At 46.2% G+C, this 18675-nt stretch overlaps 1 protein-coding gene across 26 annotated transcripts in view; it reads left to right on the top strand.

Annotated features, from left to right (window-relative positions):
* Positions 1-18675, top strand: part of LOC108028949 (muscle-specific protein 300 kDa) — a 108203-nt gene that overhangs the window by 41458 nt on the left and 48070 nt on the right. For 22 of the 26 annotated variants that reach the window (XM_050885731.1, XM_050885730.1, XM_050885720.1 and 19 more), the window contains 10 exons: positions 52-366; positions 466-1608; positions 1934-2140; positions 2287-2524; positions 2630-5412; positions 8162-8467; positions 10397-10548; positions 15848-16817; positions 16897-17109; positions 17164-17424. In XM_050885731.1, the coding sequence (XP_050741688.1) occupies positions 52-366; positions 466-1608; positions 1934-2140; positions 2287-2524; positions 2630-5412; positions 8162-8467; positions 10397-10548; positions 15848-16817; positions 16897-17109; positions 17164-17424 (6588 nt within the window). The remainder of the gene's footprint in view (positions 1-51; positions 367-465; positions 1609-1933; positions 2141-2286; positions 2525-2629; positions 5413-8161; positions 8468-10396; positions 10549-15847; positions 16818-16896; positions 17110-17163; positions 17425-18675) is intronic. The other 4 variants (XM_050885732.1, XM_050885735.1, XM_050885729.1 and 1 more) reach the window with 1 other exon arrangement.

Here is an 18675-nt window from a genome sequence, read left to right as displayed (position 1 = left end):
TTTCAATAATTAGTGTTGGATGTCGAAACTAAAGTATTTCATTTCCCACAGAAACTGCTTGAGGAAGTGCTGGCCGAAAAGGACAATGTGGAGGACCTGAACGATAACTGCGAGTTGCTCATGGAACAGAGTGCCTGCACTCGCATTCGGGATCAGACCATCGAAACTCAGGCCAACTATACCAAGCTGTTGACTTCCGCTCAGGGATTGGTGGCCAAGATCGAGAAGAACCTATCCGATCACACTGAGTTCCTCAACTACAAGAAGGAAATGGATGCCTGGATAGAGAAGGCTCAACAGGTCCTTGATGATTGCTCCACGGATGGTGATGCTGCTATCATTGCCCAGAAACTGGATACCGTCAATGTGAGTTATCTTTTTATTTAACAATATATTATATAATTTTTCAGTGATCCTAAGTTAATAAACAAACAAATGGTAATATAAATTCCGTATATTCTCCAGTCCTTGGCTTCTCGTCTGCCCGAGGGTCAGCATCTGTTGGCCTTGGTGCAGGACGCCTACTCCAAGGCTTCAAACATCACTCCTGAGGATAAGCAGGAGAAGCTGCGGGAACTGATGACCAAGGTCCGTGAGGACTGGGATGCCCTGGGTCTGGCGGTCAAGCAGAAGTTGACCGATCTGAAGCAGGCTCAAAATCGTTGGAACGACTTTGCTGCCAACAAGGATAAGCTGGAGAAGTGGCTGAATGAAACGGAGAAGACTCTAAAGGTGGCTCCGGAAACCAAGGGCGAACTGAGCGAGATGAAGACCCTGCTAGAGCGCTACAAGACCCTTTCGAATGAACTGAAACAGAAGGGCAACGACCTGGAGCAGCTGCAGTCAGAGGCTCGTGATTTGGGCACCGAAGTGGATGCAGTGAATCGCCTGCAGTCCCGTTGCGACAAGCTCAAGAACGATTGCTCCGCTCACATTGCCTCGCTGGAACAGGAGATGTTCGACTACAATGCCTACCACCAGAGTCTCCAGGATGTGGAGAAGTGGCTGCTGCAGATCTCCTTCCAGCTGATGGCCCACAATTCGTTGTTCATCTCGAACCGCGAGCAAACGCAGGAGCAGATCAAGCAGCACGAGGCCTTGTTGGGTGAAATTCAGAAGTATCAGACCAACTTGGATGACTTGAATGCCAAGGGTCAGGCGCAGATTAAGCGCTACGAGACCTCCACTCCGGCCATTCGTCCCACAGTCGAATCCCAGCTGAAGAATATCCAGGACAGCTACAACTCCCTGCTGCAGACCTCTGTGCAGATCAAGAACCGCCTGCTCGAATCGCTGGCCAAGTTCCAGGAGTACGAGGACACTTTGGACAGCATTATGCGTAACCTGGAGACATACGAGCCCATTATCCAGACCGAACTTGATGCCCCGGCTACAAGTCTGGAGTTGGCCCAAAACCAACTGAGATGTGCCCAGGAAATGCAGAACAAGTTGAACAATGAGAAGTCCCGACTGGCAGCCGCCGTTCAGGCTTGTGAGGCAGCCACTGCCTCCATAAGTCGTCCCAGTTCTCCACTGGAGACTGCCATGCAGGCCATTCCCGAAAGGGAGCTCATTGTGCGCGCCAAGTTGGAGGATCTGCTGGATCAGGTAGGACCCGTTTAATCCTTATTGCGATGCATTTGTAGTATCCCCTTTAATACTCAAAATTTATGTACTTATCGATTTTCAAAACGAATGGAAATATTTCGTAGCAGTAGCTTGAAAACATAGTAATGCTAGTCTTCCACTCTATTTTATTTTATTGTTTCCTTATTTTCTAACCAACGTCTTGTTTTTTTTATTAATCCCTTAACCAACACAAAACCCAACACTGCCCTAACTTTTGTTGATTTGCCACACTCCCCGTAAAATGTTGTAAAACGCACTACCCACCAAAACCATTCGCTATGCCTTGCGCTATGCTGCTATAAAGAAACCGCCTCCAAAGACTCGGAGCTCAACCGAAGGTGTCAACACAGATGATGATGAAGACGAGGATGATGTTGAGATTCAGGTTGAGCTCAGCGATGTGAATGAGGCGCTTTTGGATCCGATTGCCCACGAGCGTGTCAGCAACTATCGTAAGATAGTTCGCCTGAATAGCGCCCATGTGGGCAAGCTGAATGAACTAGTTGCTAAGGTAAGATGATCCTTACCATACCTAGTTTGGATCGAACAGGTGGCGGACTGCATGGCTATAATATTATCAATGACTTGTTCTTATTGGTTAAAAAATACTACTAAATACTACTAGCTAACTCTTTGGTTTTGATTCCTCTGATTCAGGTGCAATCCCACTTGGGTGGCTTGACTGCGTCCGTTAGCGAACTGGAGCAACAGCAGAAGCAGCGCGCCGAGCTGCAGGATTGGGTGAAGAAGCAGCAGAGCTCTGTCTCGGACTGGATGATGCGTCCTTGCAAACTGCGTCCCGAGGCAGCCCAGCAGGAGCTGGTGTCCATGAACGACTTGTTGAACTCCATCGGTGACAAGCGATCTCAGCTGATGCTGGAAATGACAGGATCATGTAAGTGTTAGCCATAGGATTGTGACTCATTTTCAGGTGCCATAAAAACCTTCATCCCTGGAGACTCCCTAACTTTCCCTAACTATATATCTTCCCTAACATCAGTGGGCGACGAAGACACCGATCTGGATGACAACATTGACAAACTGGAGTCGGAACTCATGGACGCCATTGCCAAGAAGCAGGCTGGCCAGAATGTCATCGATGGCTATCGCCAGGGAATGGCTGATGTCCAGAACTGGTTCGATACCCTCATCAAACGCATGGACGTTCTGGATCGCGGCTCTGGCCTGAACTGTGCCCAGAAGACGGCGGCCATTAATGAGATCAAGAACGAGTACGAGCTGCAGGGTCACCCCAAGATTCAAGAGCTCAAGGGCAAGGCCTCGCAGGTGGCGGAGGTCATCAGCAATCTGGATGGCCAGCAGGTGGAGGAGCAAATGAAGTCTCTGGATCGTCGTTTTGCCGATCTGGGCAAGCGCATCGATCGCAAGGCCCAACTCCTGGATGTGACCAACAAGGGAGTGGAGGGAGCCAAGGGCGAGATTGACCAGCTCCAGAATTGGGTGAAGCAGCAGATCGAGGAGCTGCAGGCCCCCACTCCCTTGGGCTACACGCCCAAGGATGCCGAGGCGCGCCAACAGAAGATCAAGAGCCTGATGAAGGACGCCGAGGCCAAGCAATCCCTGGCCGATGTCCTGGAGAAGCGCGTGGCCAACATGCAGCAGGAGTTGGAGCCCGTTGAGTACTCCCAGCTGGAGTCCGCATTGCGTAATCTCAACTCTGAGAACCGCAATCTATCGGGAGTCCTCAAGGCGGAGCTGGAACGTGCTCTGGAGGCCAGCAAGGCTCGCAAATCCCTGGAGAACGATCTGGACAAGGCCCGCCAGTGGCTGAAGACCAAGATCTCCGAGGTGCGCAAGCTGCCGGTGTATCACCCACTCACCTCCACTGAGATCGAGAAGAAGATCCAGGAGAACCGGAAGTACGATGACGACGCCAAACAGTTCAACGACAGTGTTTTGACCGATGTTCAGCGTCAAGCAGCCAACATAATGAAGGATTGCGATGATGCCGATAAGGCTGCACTGCAGCAGATCCTGGATGAGATCGCCGCCGATTACCAGACCCTGAAGGATGAGAGCAGCAAGCGAGGCAAGTCCCTGGATGATCTCCTGCAGGGTCGCAAGGCTTTCGAGGATTCGATGAAGAACATGGGCGATTGGTTGAACGAAATGGAAACCGCCACCGAGGGTGAGCTGCGTACCACCAGTCTTCCTGTTCTGGAGGAGCAGTTGGCCCACTACAAGAAGCTCCTGAATGATGCCGAGAACAAGGGCGGACTCATCAACGACGTGTCCGAGCAAGGAAAGAGCATCCTGCCCACTTTGAGCAATGCGGATAAGCTGAAGCTCAACGATGACATCAAGAACATGAAGGATCGTTATGGCAGGATCAAGAACACCATCGATGATCGTGTGAATGCCCTGGGCGATCACATCAAGAAGTACAAGGATGCCAAGAGCAGGTTGGCCGATTGCAGCCAGTTCTTGGGCACCATTCAGCAGAAGCTCAGGGAACTGAATCGCCCCATTGGCTCGAGGATTGAAGATGTCCAGGATCTGTTGGGCGCCTACGAGGGCATACTCAAGGAGCTCAAGGACAGCAAGAGCAAGATGGGCGACATGCAAATGGACGACTTGCCAGAGCTGCAGAGCATTTTGGCCCAGCAGGATGACATGATTAAGCTGATTGAAGACCAGTTGGCCCATCTGCGCCAGCTCCTCCTGCTCCGCGAGCAGTTTATTGCCTTGATCAACGAGATCATTGCCTTTATCATGAAGTACACCGATGTTATCATTGACATTGAGAACTCGCCCGACAGTCTGGAGGATAAGATCAACAAGTACGACGATGTCATTGTGAAGATTCAGGAGTGCGAGGGTGTCCTGGCCTCGGCCAATGACAAGGGCCAGAAGATCGCCTCCGAGGGCAATGCTGCCGACAAGAACAGCATTACCGAGCAACTGCAGTCCCTAAAGAATCAGCTGCAGAATCTCCGCAAGGCGGTGGAATCGCAGCGCCAGAAGCATCAGCTGCAGCTGGAATCCCACAAGAAGATGGCCGCCGAGCTGAGCGAGATCCTCGATTGGCTGCACAGCCATGAGGGAGCTGCCAAGTCGCGTCCTCTGCTGGATCGGGATCCCGAATCCGTGGAGCGGGAGCTGCAAAAGCACCAGGCTCTCAGCCAGGACATTGAAGCGTACCTCAACAAGTTCAACAAGATCAATGATGGCGTCAAGACCGAAGTTGGCATGCCCAGTTCCCTGTTGGAAATGCTCTCCGAGGGCAGATCCCTGGTTGCCTCCCTGCCCCACGAGCTCGAGGAGCGCGAGAAGTACCTGAAGAACAACCGCGACTCGCGTTTGGAGTACATGCAGCTGGTGGCCAAGTTCAATGACTGGGTCCACGAGGCGGAGTTGCGCCTGCAGAACAGCCAGCACGGCATCGACTACGAGCACCTGGTCCAGGATCTCGACGAGCACAAGATCTTCTTCGGCAACGAGGCGCCCATCCGTAACCTGGTGCACAAGCAGATCCAAGAGGCCGCCGACAAGATCTGGTCCTCGCTGAACAACTACGAGCAGTCGGAGCTCTCGGCGGAGCTGGCTCAGTTCCAGACCAAGTTGACCAACACCCTGGCCAATGCCAAGACCCAGCAGAGCGAGCTGGAGAAGGAGGCGGAGCGCTGGCGGGAGTACCAGCAGTCCATCGATCGCGTCAAGGCCACCATCGAACGCACCCAGTTCAGCGATGAGCCTGTCCAGAACCTGGCCGGTCTGCACTTCAACATCCAGAAGCTGTCTCATGCTATTGGCAATGTGCAGGTGAGTTTTGGGAATGTTACATTCTTGAGTTACTTTTTTAGAGAATTTTTTAAAACGGTGTTTATATATTTGGTATACCAAATTTATCAATTCGTTATCTTCTAATTTTTGGGTTACAGCTGAATTTAAGTGATTTTATAAGCAGAAAAATAGTTTCTTATAATAAAAGTTTACACATAAAGATATTTGCGCTAGACTAGAAAGTGTATAGAATTTAAGAGATTCTTAATAATGATAGGAGAGTTAAACATTTTTTTAGATAATTATTAAGTCCAATATAAATATTTTTCAAAATAAAAATCAACCTTACGGATACGGTGGATACTTTTGTTTAGTTATTCAGGCCGTGTTTAAACTTAAATTTTAAAGTAGCCATGAATATTCAGCTGTTCGCCCGCATGCCTTGCTCTTATAAGTGTGTGGCCGAAAGACCTGTTTTCCAAAAAATGACACATTGCACAAGGATGTGGCATAAACATACATATGCGGCGTATCCACTCGAGAGCGACTTATGGAGAACCAAAGTGCATTCGTTGGCGTTTTTGCATTTGGTAGTCATGGTTTTGCCGGCCGGCAAAGGCAGAGAGCGCTCTCTCACCGCACTCACTTTCGATTGCACTTGAGTGCCGCTTCTCTTCGGGAGCTCTCCGCTCTTACTGCCCCTGGGGTAATCCCTCTTTGTATCTTTTTATTTTGCGGTGCTAGTTTATTGTTGTTTATTGAACACGTTGAGTGCCATTTGTTTACTTTCGTAAGCTTTTACCTTGGGCACTCATTAAACTTTTAACCCACTGGTTCGCCGCTTGTCGGTGTGTCGGCCCCATCGGGCTTATCGTTCAGTCGTCCGCTGTCAGACTTCCAGTTCGATTATAATTCAAGGCACTGGCTCGACTTTTATGCTCAGCGACTGGAAAAAACAGCTGTTGTTGTTGCTGCCTCTGCCGCCGCGAAATAAATTAAGCCCATGACATCACCAGCAGCAGCAACACTGTGTCAGGCAACCAGTTTTGAGCCAGGGATGTAGCACGCCGCAGTTTGGGGGGATCTTTGGAGCTAAGATGCACATTAAAGATATCGGAAATTATATATCAATCTTTCTTGCAGTTTCCCTAAATAGAACCTGGAATAAAAATAGTTACAACTACAATTCGATTTTAAGAGTATTCTGTTCCGAATAATGATTTGACTTTTAGGATTTTCAAATAATATTTGATTTTAGGAGTATATTTCTTTTAAACATAAGGGTTATTAACAAAAAAGGATGTTTATTAAGTTTTCAAAAGGCTTTTTTTACAAATGGAACCTTTTAAAAAAGTATTTAACTTCTTGTTTTTAAAAGAATGAAATGAAAATGAAATGAAAAGTAACAAAAGTAAAAAATGGTTTTGTAACTCTGGTTTAGAAAGAGTAAACCAATTTTGCAATACTTAATGGTCTTACCATCATTCCAGAAGTAATAAAATTGAAATATGTAATAATATAAACATCCTTAAAACGAATTACTTTTAAAATACAAAAGTTTACATTCACATTTCAAAACAAAATGGTTTCGTAACTCTCGCTTAGAAAGAATAATTTAATTTTATTTAAAGTATCTCAAGGTCTTAAAAACTTTGTTTTTGTTTTAGCCCTGGTTTCTCTTTCGAATATTGAGCTGCAACAACAATACGAGCACATGTTAAGTGACTTTTGTTGGTGTTCGTAGAGCGCGCTTTAAGAGCACCGGCCCTTTGGGGCTTCCTCTCCCCTCTCCGTATGCTCTTAGGCACACAGCTGTTTGGTTGTTGTTATTGGTTTATAGGGCATGCCGGCCGTTGTTGTTGTGAGAGAGAGTGACGTGTGCACGGTGGCGTATGCGTGATGTACATAGCGTATGCGTGATATACATATGCGAAGCCCAACTTTTGCCGCCCACGCCCACCCAAAAATCGGTTATACAGCGACATACATAGAGTAGGAAAAACGTGTTTGCCCGGCTTTTTGCCCGCTCTTTCGCCACGCTCTTCCGCGAGCTAAGAGCGCTGCGATTCTAACTCGTGCTTATTTGCTTTTTGGGCCTGATGGGTTTTTTTCGAGTATCGCCGAGTTCACTTCAAGTTGAGACGTTTATCTGTGCGGTTGGCAGCGTGTTTTTGTTTTGTATTCGCGATTCGTACTATATATATGTGTATAGGCAGAGAGAGCAGCAGCAGCAGCAAAGAGGAGAATCGCCGCATTTGTTAAATTTGAATTACCCGTTTCGTTATAAAACAAAAAACAAAGGAAACTAAATGCCATGTGCTTGCGGCCAGGCGCAAATTGAACAGAAATAAAACGCAACAAAGTGCCAGCCAGATAGACATCAATACCGCAAAGCTAACGTCATCGGGCGTTTGAAATCCATAAAAGACCCATAAGAAATCAAACAAAATAAGGCCCACGAAAAGAGGCCACACTCGAGGTGTGTTTGCTTGTGTTTTCCAGTGCGTTTGTGTCTGTGTGTAAAAAATCCATAAAATGTTATAAGAATTAAGCAGCGTTTGCCTTTCAACTCCCTGGGTCAGACATATGTCAAAGTTGAGCCCGGGGGCACACTCAGTGGAAGCGACCTACACATCTGCTCTTATAGCGAAACTACCAGACCAATAGGGATACTCCCAATCTATATATTTTTGTACAGACCGCGATTCCGGACTTCGCGGCGCGTTACGTCAGAAAGACCTGTAATAATTCACACACCGCTCTTGTTCTTGTCCCCCGCACATTCCAGAGCCAGAACAGCGATCTGACGCTAGTCAACCAGCAGGCCCAGTCCCTCATCCGCCAGGCCGACGCCCGGAACCGCCAGCTGATCGAGCAGGACAACGCCGCCTTGAACCGAGCGTGGCAGGACCTGGTGCGCAGCTTGGAGCAGCGACGCGACAACCTGCAACAGTTGGCCGAGCATTGGGACGGCTTCGAGAACAGCCTGCACGCCTGGGAGAAGGCTCTTGGTCGACTGGAGGACAAGTTCCGCAATGTCGATCCGACTGTAAGATCCCGACGTCACTTGGAAGATACGAAGAATGCCATTCAGGTGAGTTAGCACGTCTGCTGATTAAGGTCAACCAAGATACATTTACATGCTGGCCACATTTCGGGTTTACACTGAGAAATAGTTAGCTATTCTTGTTACATCAATAATGTTGTATTCTTAGATTCACATACCATATTTCATTTAGTTATATGTCGAATATTTTAAAGCCAGAGCTTACTGTGGTACAAAAAGATACATTCTTAAGTCTTTCAAGCCGGATATATGACTGAATTTTTTATTTTTAAAGATTTAATAAAGTTCTCAGAGGGGTTTCCATTATATAGATACCCTTAAATGTAGATTCTTAAAGTTTTTTGTAGCATGTCAAATATTTTCAAGAAAGACCTTACTAAGATACATTTCATTCGACGGCACTCTTTAATTTGAGGATTTAAAGTTCTCAGCTTACTCTAAGTAATAGTCTGATATTTTCCTAAGATTCTCTTACCATTTAAATATTTATTTTTAAAGATATGACATGTTCTGAGTCAAATATTTCTAGGCATGAGCTTACTTTGTACCAAAAGATACATTTTTATTAAGAGGTATATGACCGGATTACTTTATTTTGAAAGTTGTAACACCATAATATCTTAATCGACACAAGTTCTTGAAGTTCCCAGAAATGTAATTTAACATATCACTTCTTCCACCATTTTTAAAGCCCTCCGATAAACCGAATTTTGTATTTTTAACTCGCTTTCGTATCTCAGTGTGTATACATTGTGCGGCCCCATTCATTCATTTAGTTTCGTTGTGGCAATCCGCCCTCCCTTGGGGGCTTTTATGTTTGTCAAATATTTTTACCAATATCCATGCATTAACACAAACCGTGTCGGATATATATAGGTATATGTGTAGATACAGATACATCCGTGAACACCATGCCGACATCAAGTTCATGGTCACGTTGTGGACCGGAGCTTGCGCTCTCGTAGCTTCCGCCGCTCTTCGAGCGCTCCTCTCCTCTCTTGAGCTTGGCGAAAGCTACGCCACACAGCAGCTGCTTCTCTGAGGCGGGTCCAAAATTAATCTAATGATGTGTCTAGAATGTTTTGAATGGCTAACACGGAAAGCCAGTAAATCACAGTAGTCTACTGTGGCTACCAAAACAACTCTAACTTTCGGTTTCTTTAAACGCTTGATTTGAGTTCGCCCAGAGAGCGTGAGCCAGCTAATGATGGATGGCCCATAAGCAACACATAGCTTTTGTTTATATTTGCATATTAATTGCGTTTATTTATTGTTAATTTATGTGCCCAAGGTAGTAGCACTCGCCACATGTTTAACTAAGTAAAGTAATAATTGCTTGTTGTACTTATCAGCGATGATTTGAATGATTTGTTGTCGAGTGAGATCATTGTTTTGGTGCGATAGCAGCTCTGGCTGTTTGTTTTCAGTTTGACAACTAAAAATAGTGCTGGAACAGCCAGTCCCACCTCAACTTCAATGGCAGGCTTTCGAGTCACATTTCAATTGAAGCAATTTTCAGCCATAAAAGCTAGCCCCCCCCCCCCCCCCCCCCCCCATATCGAACTAACGATGCTGTCATACATGGGCCTTATAGAGCTGAATTCGGCGATAACGCAGTAGAAACAAAAACCTCAAACTTAGCGATGATAAACAAACGCAAACACACAGTTGAGGTTTCAATGTTGTCTCTCCAAATGGGACGATAAATTTTATTTATTTGTTGTAGCTCGCAGCTTAGATCACACTTCTTCTCCATCGAATAACCTCAAGTTTTTCTTTGACTCAATGGTGACCTTCCAAAATTAAAAACTGGAAATGGGGGAGATACCAGTTCTAGAAAAAATAGAGCTGTTGCACCGTTGGCCATTAATGATATTTACTCATCCATTACACGAACGCGCCAAATTAAACTTAATTGAACTAACCATGTAATTAATAAACCCTGCACTCTTCTAGGAACTGCGTGAAGAATCAAATCAACTTAAATCATCACATAAAGAAATCGAGGCGCTCTCTAAATCCATCCTCACATTCCTTGGGGAAGTACACCAACCCTCGGCGGAGGCCATACAGGCCAAAGTGGATAAGTTAGTCGACCTGCAGGCCAAGTGAGTACTGAAACTGAAGCCCCAATTACCAGTCCTATCAGTGCCTTATACAATGTGTTTAACAACGCGTGACTGGGGGCCCGAAAAGAAAAGCAAACCCAAACAAAACACAAACAAAGGTTCCGATCGAAGCGTTTAATTCCGGAAATTGAATCGGCTTGCATACATTATATCGAGCTGCCAAACTTGTTGCCCAATGAAAACGAATGGCAACTTATGGAAGCCAACTGGTTACAGATGAGTATCTCAGAGGTTTTCGTGTCCATATCATAGTCACAGATGATGAAATGAAACCTTTTATGACTTAACTTCGTAGTTGTGTTTTTAATTGTGGCTATAAAGAGAAATTTTGTTCTCGTCTTTTAGACCTTTGCTAAGTCGCTTGACTTGTTCGGCCCTCGAAATGCCATCTTGTTGTTATAGTGAGTCAAAAACTGACGTCAGACCAACTGTTACGCTTCGTGGTCGGCGTTTCGATGTGTGCGCCTTACGTAAGACGGGGCTTATAGAGTGCTTCCGCCCCTCTTAACCCTTCATTTCCCCAAAAACATTAAGTTTAATTGCAATTTCTGGGAAACTCTTGCCGGGCACTAGCTTTATTTTCTTTTTTCCGGGGCTATCCCGTTCTTCGAAGAACTGTGCCAAAGCTTCGGTCTTATCAAACGCGATAGGGGCCTCAGTCGGAGCAAACATATATACTATTTATACGCTCTTTTGATAAGACGAATTCTTTTGCCGTGCCTTTACGGAAATGTGTGACATATGTGTGTGATTCTGCTGCTGCCTGGCGCTAGAAACACTCAGAAACCGTGCCAATATGCCAATTCATTTTGCTCTTCTCGTTGTTAATTGTTTCGGTTGAATTTGTTCGTATTTTCATTTGCTAATTTATCTATCACGTGCCATGGTCTGGCAACATGTTGCCAGCAACATTTGGCCATGTTGCCAGACCTCGAAACTCACCACACCCGCAGATCACGTAAACACTTTCGAATTTTCCGACTTTTTCGTTGACAGCGGCCCACTTTTCTCCCTTTTGGCCTTTCACACTGACACAATTTCTGGGGCATCCCCCGCCGCCCCTTCTTTGCCCCCGCCCGCTTATTTTGTTTTATTTTTACACACAATTTGTTGGTTTTCCGACAGCAGTCTGCTTGAAAAACGAGAGCAGCAGCTGTGGCCATAATTTGCCTCCAATTTTCCCCACCTTTCCCCCAAAAACCAGCCGCAATGTGCGTAAGTTTTCGAGAGGCTTAGAGCGAGTGAAATGACAAATGTTTTGACTGCTGCCAGGCGACGACAGCATCGATATTTCAAACGCAAATTCTATGGAGGATCACGTTTGCCTGTTGATCGAGTAAATAACAACCAGCGAAACGTGCTATTATCAGTATTAATATTTAAAATACAAGTAAAGCAAGGAATATAGAGCTAAGCAATCCAAATTAACATTTCTTTTATCTACCAATTTACCAATGACAAATTGGCTCTATTAATAGTAAAATCTATTTCATTACTCAGTGAATTTGCCAAAGATACACACTAAATAGCGAAATGAACCATGAAATATTCCGCATTCTTCCCAGAATAATCTCTCCAGTTAATTCCCCAAGGCATTTGCCGAAACATTTATTCCTTTAATTGTTTTCAATCCCGAACGCGGCTGTCCCAAGCAGAACAAACAAACTATGCCATCACCACGCCGAAAAGAATGATATAATATACCTCCAAGCGGGATGTCATCGATAATTATACAGTCACAACCGAGATATGTGTATTGTATATCCCGAAATGCGACGCAAAATTCTAATGCATTTACACACTTGAGATATTAATAACACTGTTTCGACATGCAAAAATCTAATCAGCGAAAAGGCATTAAACATTGCGTAAGCCCCCTGCACTTTGGGGGATTCTATAATTTATTTTTAACAAGTTCAGTGGCGTACGTGTTTATCTAGCAGGCGACAATTAGCGCCATTAGCAGGTAAATTTGATTTTGCGCAAATCTTGTATAGAGGTTCGCTGCCCAAGTGAGTTTGTATGCCATTGATGAAGCGCCGGTGAGGGAATACGTGATAAAGCGCTGTGAGCGAAATGTAAACAAAGTGCCGAAGAAATCATAAAAAATTGAGTAAATAATAGAGCACAAGTGAAATTATACATTTCGCTTGAGTTGGGTGACTTCATCACCGCGGAACACGAGAAACCATGTGTGCCATTTATTCAAAGTGAAATGCTTGTTGAAATACTGCTGAATCACACGAGTATGTCGTAGATTTGACAATCTTATCAGGCTTATAGCAATTCATTAGGCAGCCAAACAAAAGCAAACTTAATCTGCGACTTGCATATGCATTTGCATTAGCAATTTGTCATTGGGGTAGCGCAAAAAGGAAGGGAAAATCGGAAACCGACAACAACAGAAGCGAGTAATAATAAAAACCTTGCCCAAATGAGGTAATCGGGTAATAATAAGTTTGCTTTGCCACTGTTAGCGGTTAACAGGGCGATGTTACCGTTGTGCTGTGCACTCTCTCTTTTCAACTCTCTCCGGTGGTGGGTTTACTGCCGGCTTTCTTATCTAAACCGGCAAACTTTCAACCGGCTTTATCAATCAGCCCTGCACTCGAGGTACTCTTTTACCATAGAGAGATGGTGTTACTACGCGAAATCCCCTCTATTTAGCCGGTTTCTTCAATGGCAAACTCTTTGCTTGCCCCAATATCTGGTATTCCCAACAGTAATGCCCCCCCCTGCTCATAAATTTTGGTGTGGTGAGTTTCTGGGGATGAGTTGCCAGCTTTCGTTCTTTTATTTCCGTGGCGCCTTCGGGCGCTGCGCACGATCGCCTGCCGACGGGAGCCGAAGCACGGTTTTTGGCAATTTTGCGTGCGCCGCGAGCGCCGAGATTCTTTTCGGGCTAGTTTTTATTTAGAGTTAGTTGCAAGCGGACGTGTTTCTCAAACTGGATGGCTGGAAACTAAATGAAAGAGCAAACGAACGAAGCGACCGCAATACATATACGCATATTTTTAAATCAAATTAATTAACTAAGAAGTAGTAAAACCAGAGAAGCAGCAAAGCACAAGAAATACCGGCGCCCCTTGCGAGAAGAAAAAAAGAAATGTATGACAATGGCTTTTCTTCTGGGCCAATGGCTCCTAATCGGAATATTTCTTTCTGTTTCCCCGCCCGATTTCCTCCATTTTCATGTTGAAGTTCCGAACGCCGCTTTGTGGATTACCAGGCGTATACGCAACGAGCACGAAGGAACAGCAGATTCTCCCCCTTGAGCAGCGTCTGCTTGGTTTTCACCGAAATTCCGTGGCCGGAATTGAGGCTCTGGAAGTCAAGCAGAGAGCTCGGAAGTTGCCAAACGCTGAGCACACTTCTGCCTCCCCGCCGACGAGGAGGTCCGAAAGTTGTCGCCAAATCGCAGACCGAAGACTGAGCAGCAATTAAAAACTGTAGCTAATTGCCGGCCACTTACGCACTTGTAGTCAGAGTCGTGAAAAGCAAAAGGTGATTGTTTGGGCACAGCAAAGAAGCACGAAAGAAGTGCTTAAACGAGACTTCAAGACTTGATTAAGTCATCGCAGAGTAAACCCCTCGAAAAGCACACCGTGTATGCAAAGCAACACCGGGTTCTGGCACTCGTACATTCGTTTATTCGCATACCTGCCAGGGTCGTCAGGTGTGAGTGTTTTGTTATTCGCAGGGCGAGAGAATGAATATGATTCGCACGCGTTTCTACTTTAAACGATGACGTAGCCGGGCGACAGAAATAGCCAGTCCCAATGGCTTATCGACGTCGAGGGCCTGATTACATTCCTCCTGCCGCCATAATTGATCAAACTATGTTGCCACAAACGTTTCGCCGCATTTATTTATTTTTTTATTATTTTTTTGTCTTGTCTTGGGGCAACACACGCCGCCATTTAGCTGCCTTTCACTTTCACTCGTGCCCGCCACGGCATTTCTGGCATATTTTGCCATTTAAATTAGAGCCATGCACTAAATTTAAATCGTTAATTTGTACAAAATGGCAGCCGCAGTGAAAATAGCTGTGAGGAAAAATCATTTTTCTTCTTTTGTCGGCCATTCACAGCCAAACAACACTGAGAACTCACTGGTTCGATATTTGTTGGCTGCGAAAAATGACGCCGAAATGATTCTGGCTAGTTTATAATAGAGTATCGTCTGTTTCCGCAGCCCAAGAAAATCCGTTCTTTTCGGCGGCGCGCATTTAACAATTAAATTTGAAAATGTTTTCGCCCAACTTGTCGGCCAATTGGCCGCGGGCCAAATGTGTGTTGACTTGGCCTCATCTTGGGCCGCATTTCGCCTCGCTGCTCGGCGGCTGTAAAGGGCAATAAACGTTCCATTAACAAATCGCTCATTCCATGCCAAGTGCAATCGCAGATCACGAACACTTGTCGGCGCACAGAACATCGTTTTTCCAATACACTTCAATCGCTTTTGCCTGGGGCCACCGGGGCGTATGAGCAATATGCGTCATGTGCTGGAAATACGGAGCGGAAATAAATGCGGATTTTAAGTACGATCGGTGGTTCTCATTGATTCATCTGGTGTACTGCAACGCCCCAATGACGTCAGCTTGTCTACGGCCGAAAAATGCAAAATACCTCAATTCAGAAAAGAAAAAAGAAAAAATAAAACATAAATAAATGGGCAGTATATAAATTTAAACATGCGCCGCTTTTAAAAATACACACAAGCTAAAACTACAGAAAGAACAAGAAATCCTAAAAGTGGTGCGTGTCCAAGTAGCAGTAGAGAATATTTTGTATTTCTTTTATCCGCGGCTTTTAAGTGAAAAGTTTTCGCTCTTGCCGCTCAATGGGATCAAGGCAATTTCGAATTATGAGCAATGTAGGAAAATGGTTTTCGAAAGTTTTCGAAAAATTGCTCAGGCCCGAGCAAATGTGCGCCGGGCATTTCATTTAGAAAACTCTCTTGTAGCCACACGGCAGCATTCATTTTTCACGGAAATCTTCGCAGCCTCGAGGCCAGAGCCCAGTGGATCTTACATATATATAGCCACATATATATACACAAGCAGCCAAAGAACATTGAAAACTTCAGAATTTTTCAGCCTTTTGCGCCGCCAGAGGAATAACTTTTCGCCCCCCCCCATATATCTTTAAAGAGCTAGCGTATAGAAATCTATCTATACCAGCGGGAACCGCGTGGTCTTCACACTGTCTTCACAAATACACACACTGCCATTGGATAACGTGCCCCTGAAAAACACTAACCCCGTCCCTTCTTTCAGATTGAACGACACTCTGCGCGATAAGGAGCAGCAGGTTAGCAAGGATCTCGAGGAGATCGAGCAAGTCTTCCGTCGCATCTCGCAGCTGCAGGATAAGCTGAACGCCCTCCACGACCAACTGCAATCGGTCCACGTGTACGACGAGCACATCTCGCAAACGGAACAGCTCCTGATCACCTTGAACAGCCAGGTGCAGCAGGCCGCCGAGGAGAGCAGGTCACTGGTGGCCCAGACGACGGCCTACTACCAGGCCAAGCAGAACCAGCTGCCCAGCGACATTGCCCAGGAGTTCACGGCCCTCGAGCTGCTGGCCGAGCGCGTCCAGGTGACGATGGAGACCAAAGAGAAGGATTTCAAGCGGGCCAAGACCGTGCGCACCGAGTATGTGGCCGGCGTGGACGAGATCCAGCGCTGGCTGCTGCAGGCCGAGGTGCAGGTGCAGGAGCGCAGCCTCACGCCCACACAGATGAAGGAGCTGCTGCAGCGCATCAACCACGAGATCACCGCCATCTACGAGCGCTTCACCCTGGTCAAGACCAACGGCCAGCTGATCATCGAGAACTGTCGCAACAGCGAGGAGAAGACGCTGGTGCAGACGACCATCGATCAGCTGGCCGCCTCGCTGGCCCAGGTGCGCGGCTGGCTGGACGAGAAGAAGCAGGCGGTGGGCGACAGCCTGGACGCGTGGACGAGGTTCATGAACCTCTACCAGATCGTGATGTCGTGGGCTGCCGAGAAGCGCACCTTCATCGACCAGACCATCGAGCTGCGCACCCTGCCCGAGGCGAGGAACAAACTGAACGACTATGTGACGGCTGTGAAGAGTATTAAACCGATTGTGAAGCATCTGAGCGAAATGGACAAGGAGCTGGAGCACATTGGCCAGGTGACCACGGTGGGCGATCTCAAGGACAAACTGCAGGAGGCCGAGGATGCGAAGATATCCGTGGAAGCGGTGCTGCTAGAGAGGGTAAAGTGGTGGCTCTAACCACTGGGATCCGCTAATATAACTTTCTTTTCTCCCCCATCTTCTATCCCCGATCCCCCAGAACTCCCTGCTGCAAGAGGCCTGCGAGGAATGGGACCAATGCGAACGCAAGATCAAGGATATACGCTCCTGGCACGAGAAGACGAAGCAGAGCCTGGACTCCTCGCAGCAGCAGAAGAAGCCGCTGCGCGACCAGCTCGGCTTCTGCGAGAAGACCCTGGCCGACATTAATGTGCAGAAAACGAAGCTGAGGCTGTCCATCGAGAAACTGGAGGTGAGTACCTGGCCCCCCCGCCATGCTAATACCTGCTTACCAACTCATCCGCAGGTGCACTTCCGCAACGGCATGGGCGGAGATCCCCGGCTGAGCGAGAATGTCGATGAGCTGGTGCGCGTGCTCGACGGCCTGGGCGAGCTGGTCAAGACCAAGTCGCAGAGCCTCGAGCAGACGCTGGCCCAGATCGACGTGTACCAGCAGCAGATGCAGACCCTGCGCCAGCGCATCATCCAGGAGGAGCAGCAGCTCCGCCTGGTGATGGCGCCCACGTACTTGCCGCACGATCGCGAGCGCGCATTAGCCGAGCAACAGGTACGTACCGCCCGGTCTTTCGAAGCATTTAGTAGACCCGTTTAGCGAAAACCAGCTAGCAGTTCAGTTCAGACATAGCAGACATTGCCAGGAGATCTCTCTAGTAAACGTGAAGTCGGTTATCCCATTTGAAGACCCCCTTTCTATAAATATCTATATATCATTTCGTCATCGCTGTGAACGATCCTTCATCGCTATGAAAACAGTTGACAGAACAACCCAACCAAAGTTATTAACCCCTTACCCGAATATATAATACTATATATTATACTGATTAATATTTTGAAATCGTTTTTGTCCCTACGCTTAAGTGTGTGCGGGAAGGTCTGAAGAAAAACAGTTGCACGGTGGCTGCGTATTTAATTTATTCTATTTAGTTTGTCAAAGGAAAGAAAACAACGCGCTTTTTATTTCTTCATGTTTTTATTTTACTCTTTTTTGTTCCGCAAAATCCTATTACGTTTTTATTTTCGAATTGGTTTTATGTCATTATCTCGCACACAAGTCCACGTTTATCATACACATTTCATCTTTATGTTCCTTACGTTTAGACATTTCTCATCTCATCTACCAACCGTGCAGCTCTCATCCTCAAAACTCAATGCTATCGAACCGCTCTCATCGGTAAAATACCCACAAAATTATACCCCTCATCATTACCATGTGTCACGTGCTGCGGCCCGAAAGTATTTTTGATGCCCAGAAGCAAAAAGTTCTTGTTGTCAGGGTTAGGCCACCCAGAAATAAAGGCGAATTCCTCCTCCAGATAATCACTTGGACTATTTTTAGAGGCAAAACGTTTTCATTGCTGGCCATAAACAAAGTGATTATTTTTAGAAGCAGGTGGCCTAGCAATAGGTTTAAATCAAGACATTCCCAGTATTTTAAATAGCCTTTAATATTACTACTAAATTTTAACTTTACATTGCGAACTGCAATGTTGGCGGTAAGTGGCAGAATTCAAATCGATTTCGAACAGTAGCTAAATTTGTTAATACTCAATGGGGACAGCTCTTGCTATGAGAACTTTTGACTCCCCTCACCTGGCCTCACACACTCGAAAAAAAAGTACAGTCATCACATCGCATTAAATCGTCACATTTAACGGCACAATTACACATTAAGCTTTGGCCTAGACACTTTTAAAGGTTTTTATTTTGTTTAATTTTTATTTGATTCAGTTATTTAGTCAGCTTAGCCAAGCAATCATTTCCGTCACCAAGCAGCTCTCTTTCTCTTCCCTACAAACCT

Source organism: Drosophila biarmipes, chromosome 2L (assembly GCF_025231255.1).
Source record: "Drosophila biarmipes strain raj3 chromosome 2L, RU_DBia_V1.1, whole genome shotgun sequence".
NCBI classification, from domain to species: domain Eukaryota; kingdom Metazoa; phylum Arthropoda; class Insecta; order Diptera; family Drosophilidae; genus Drosophila; species Drosophila biarmipes.
The sequence above is the reverse complement of the archived record's forward strand: the minus strand, read 5'-3'. Positions and strand labels throughout refer to the sequence as shown.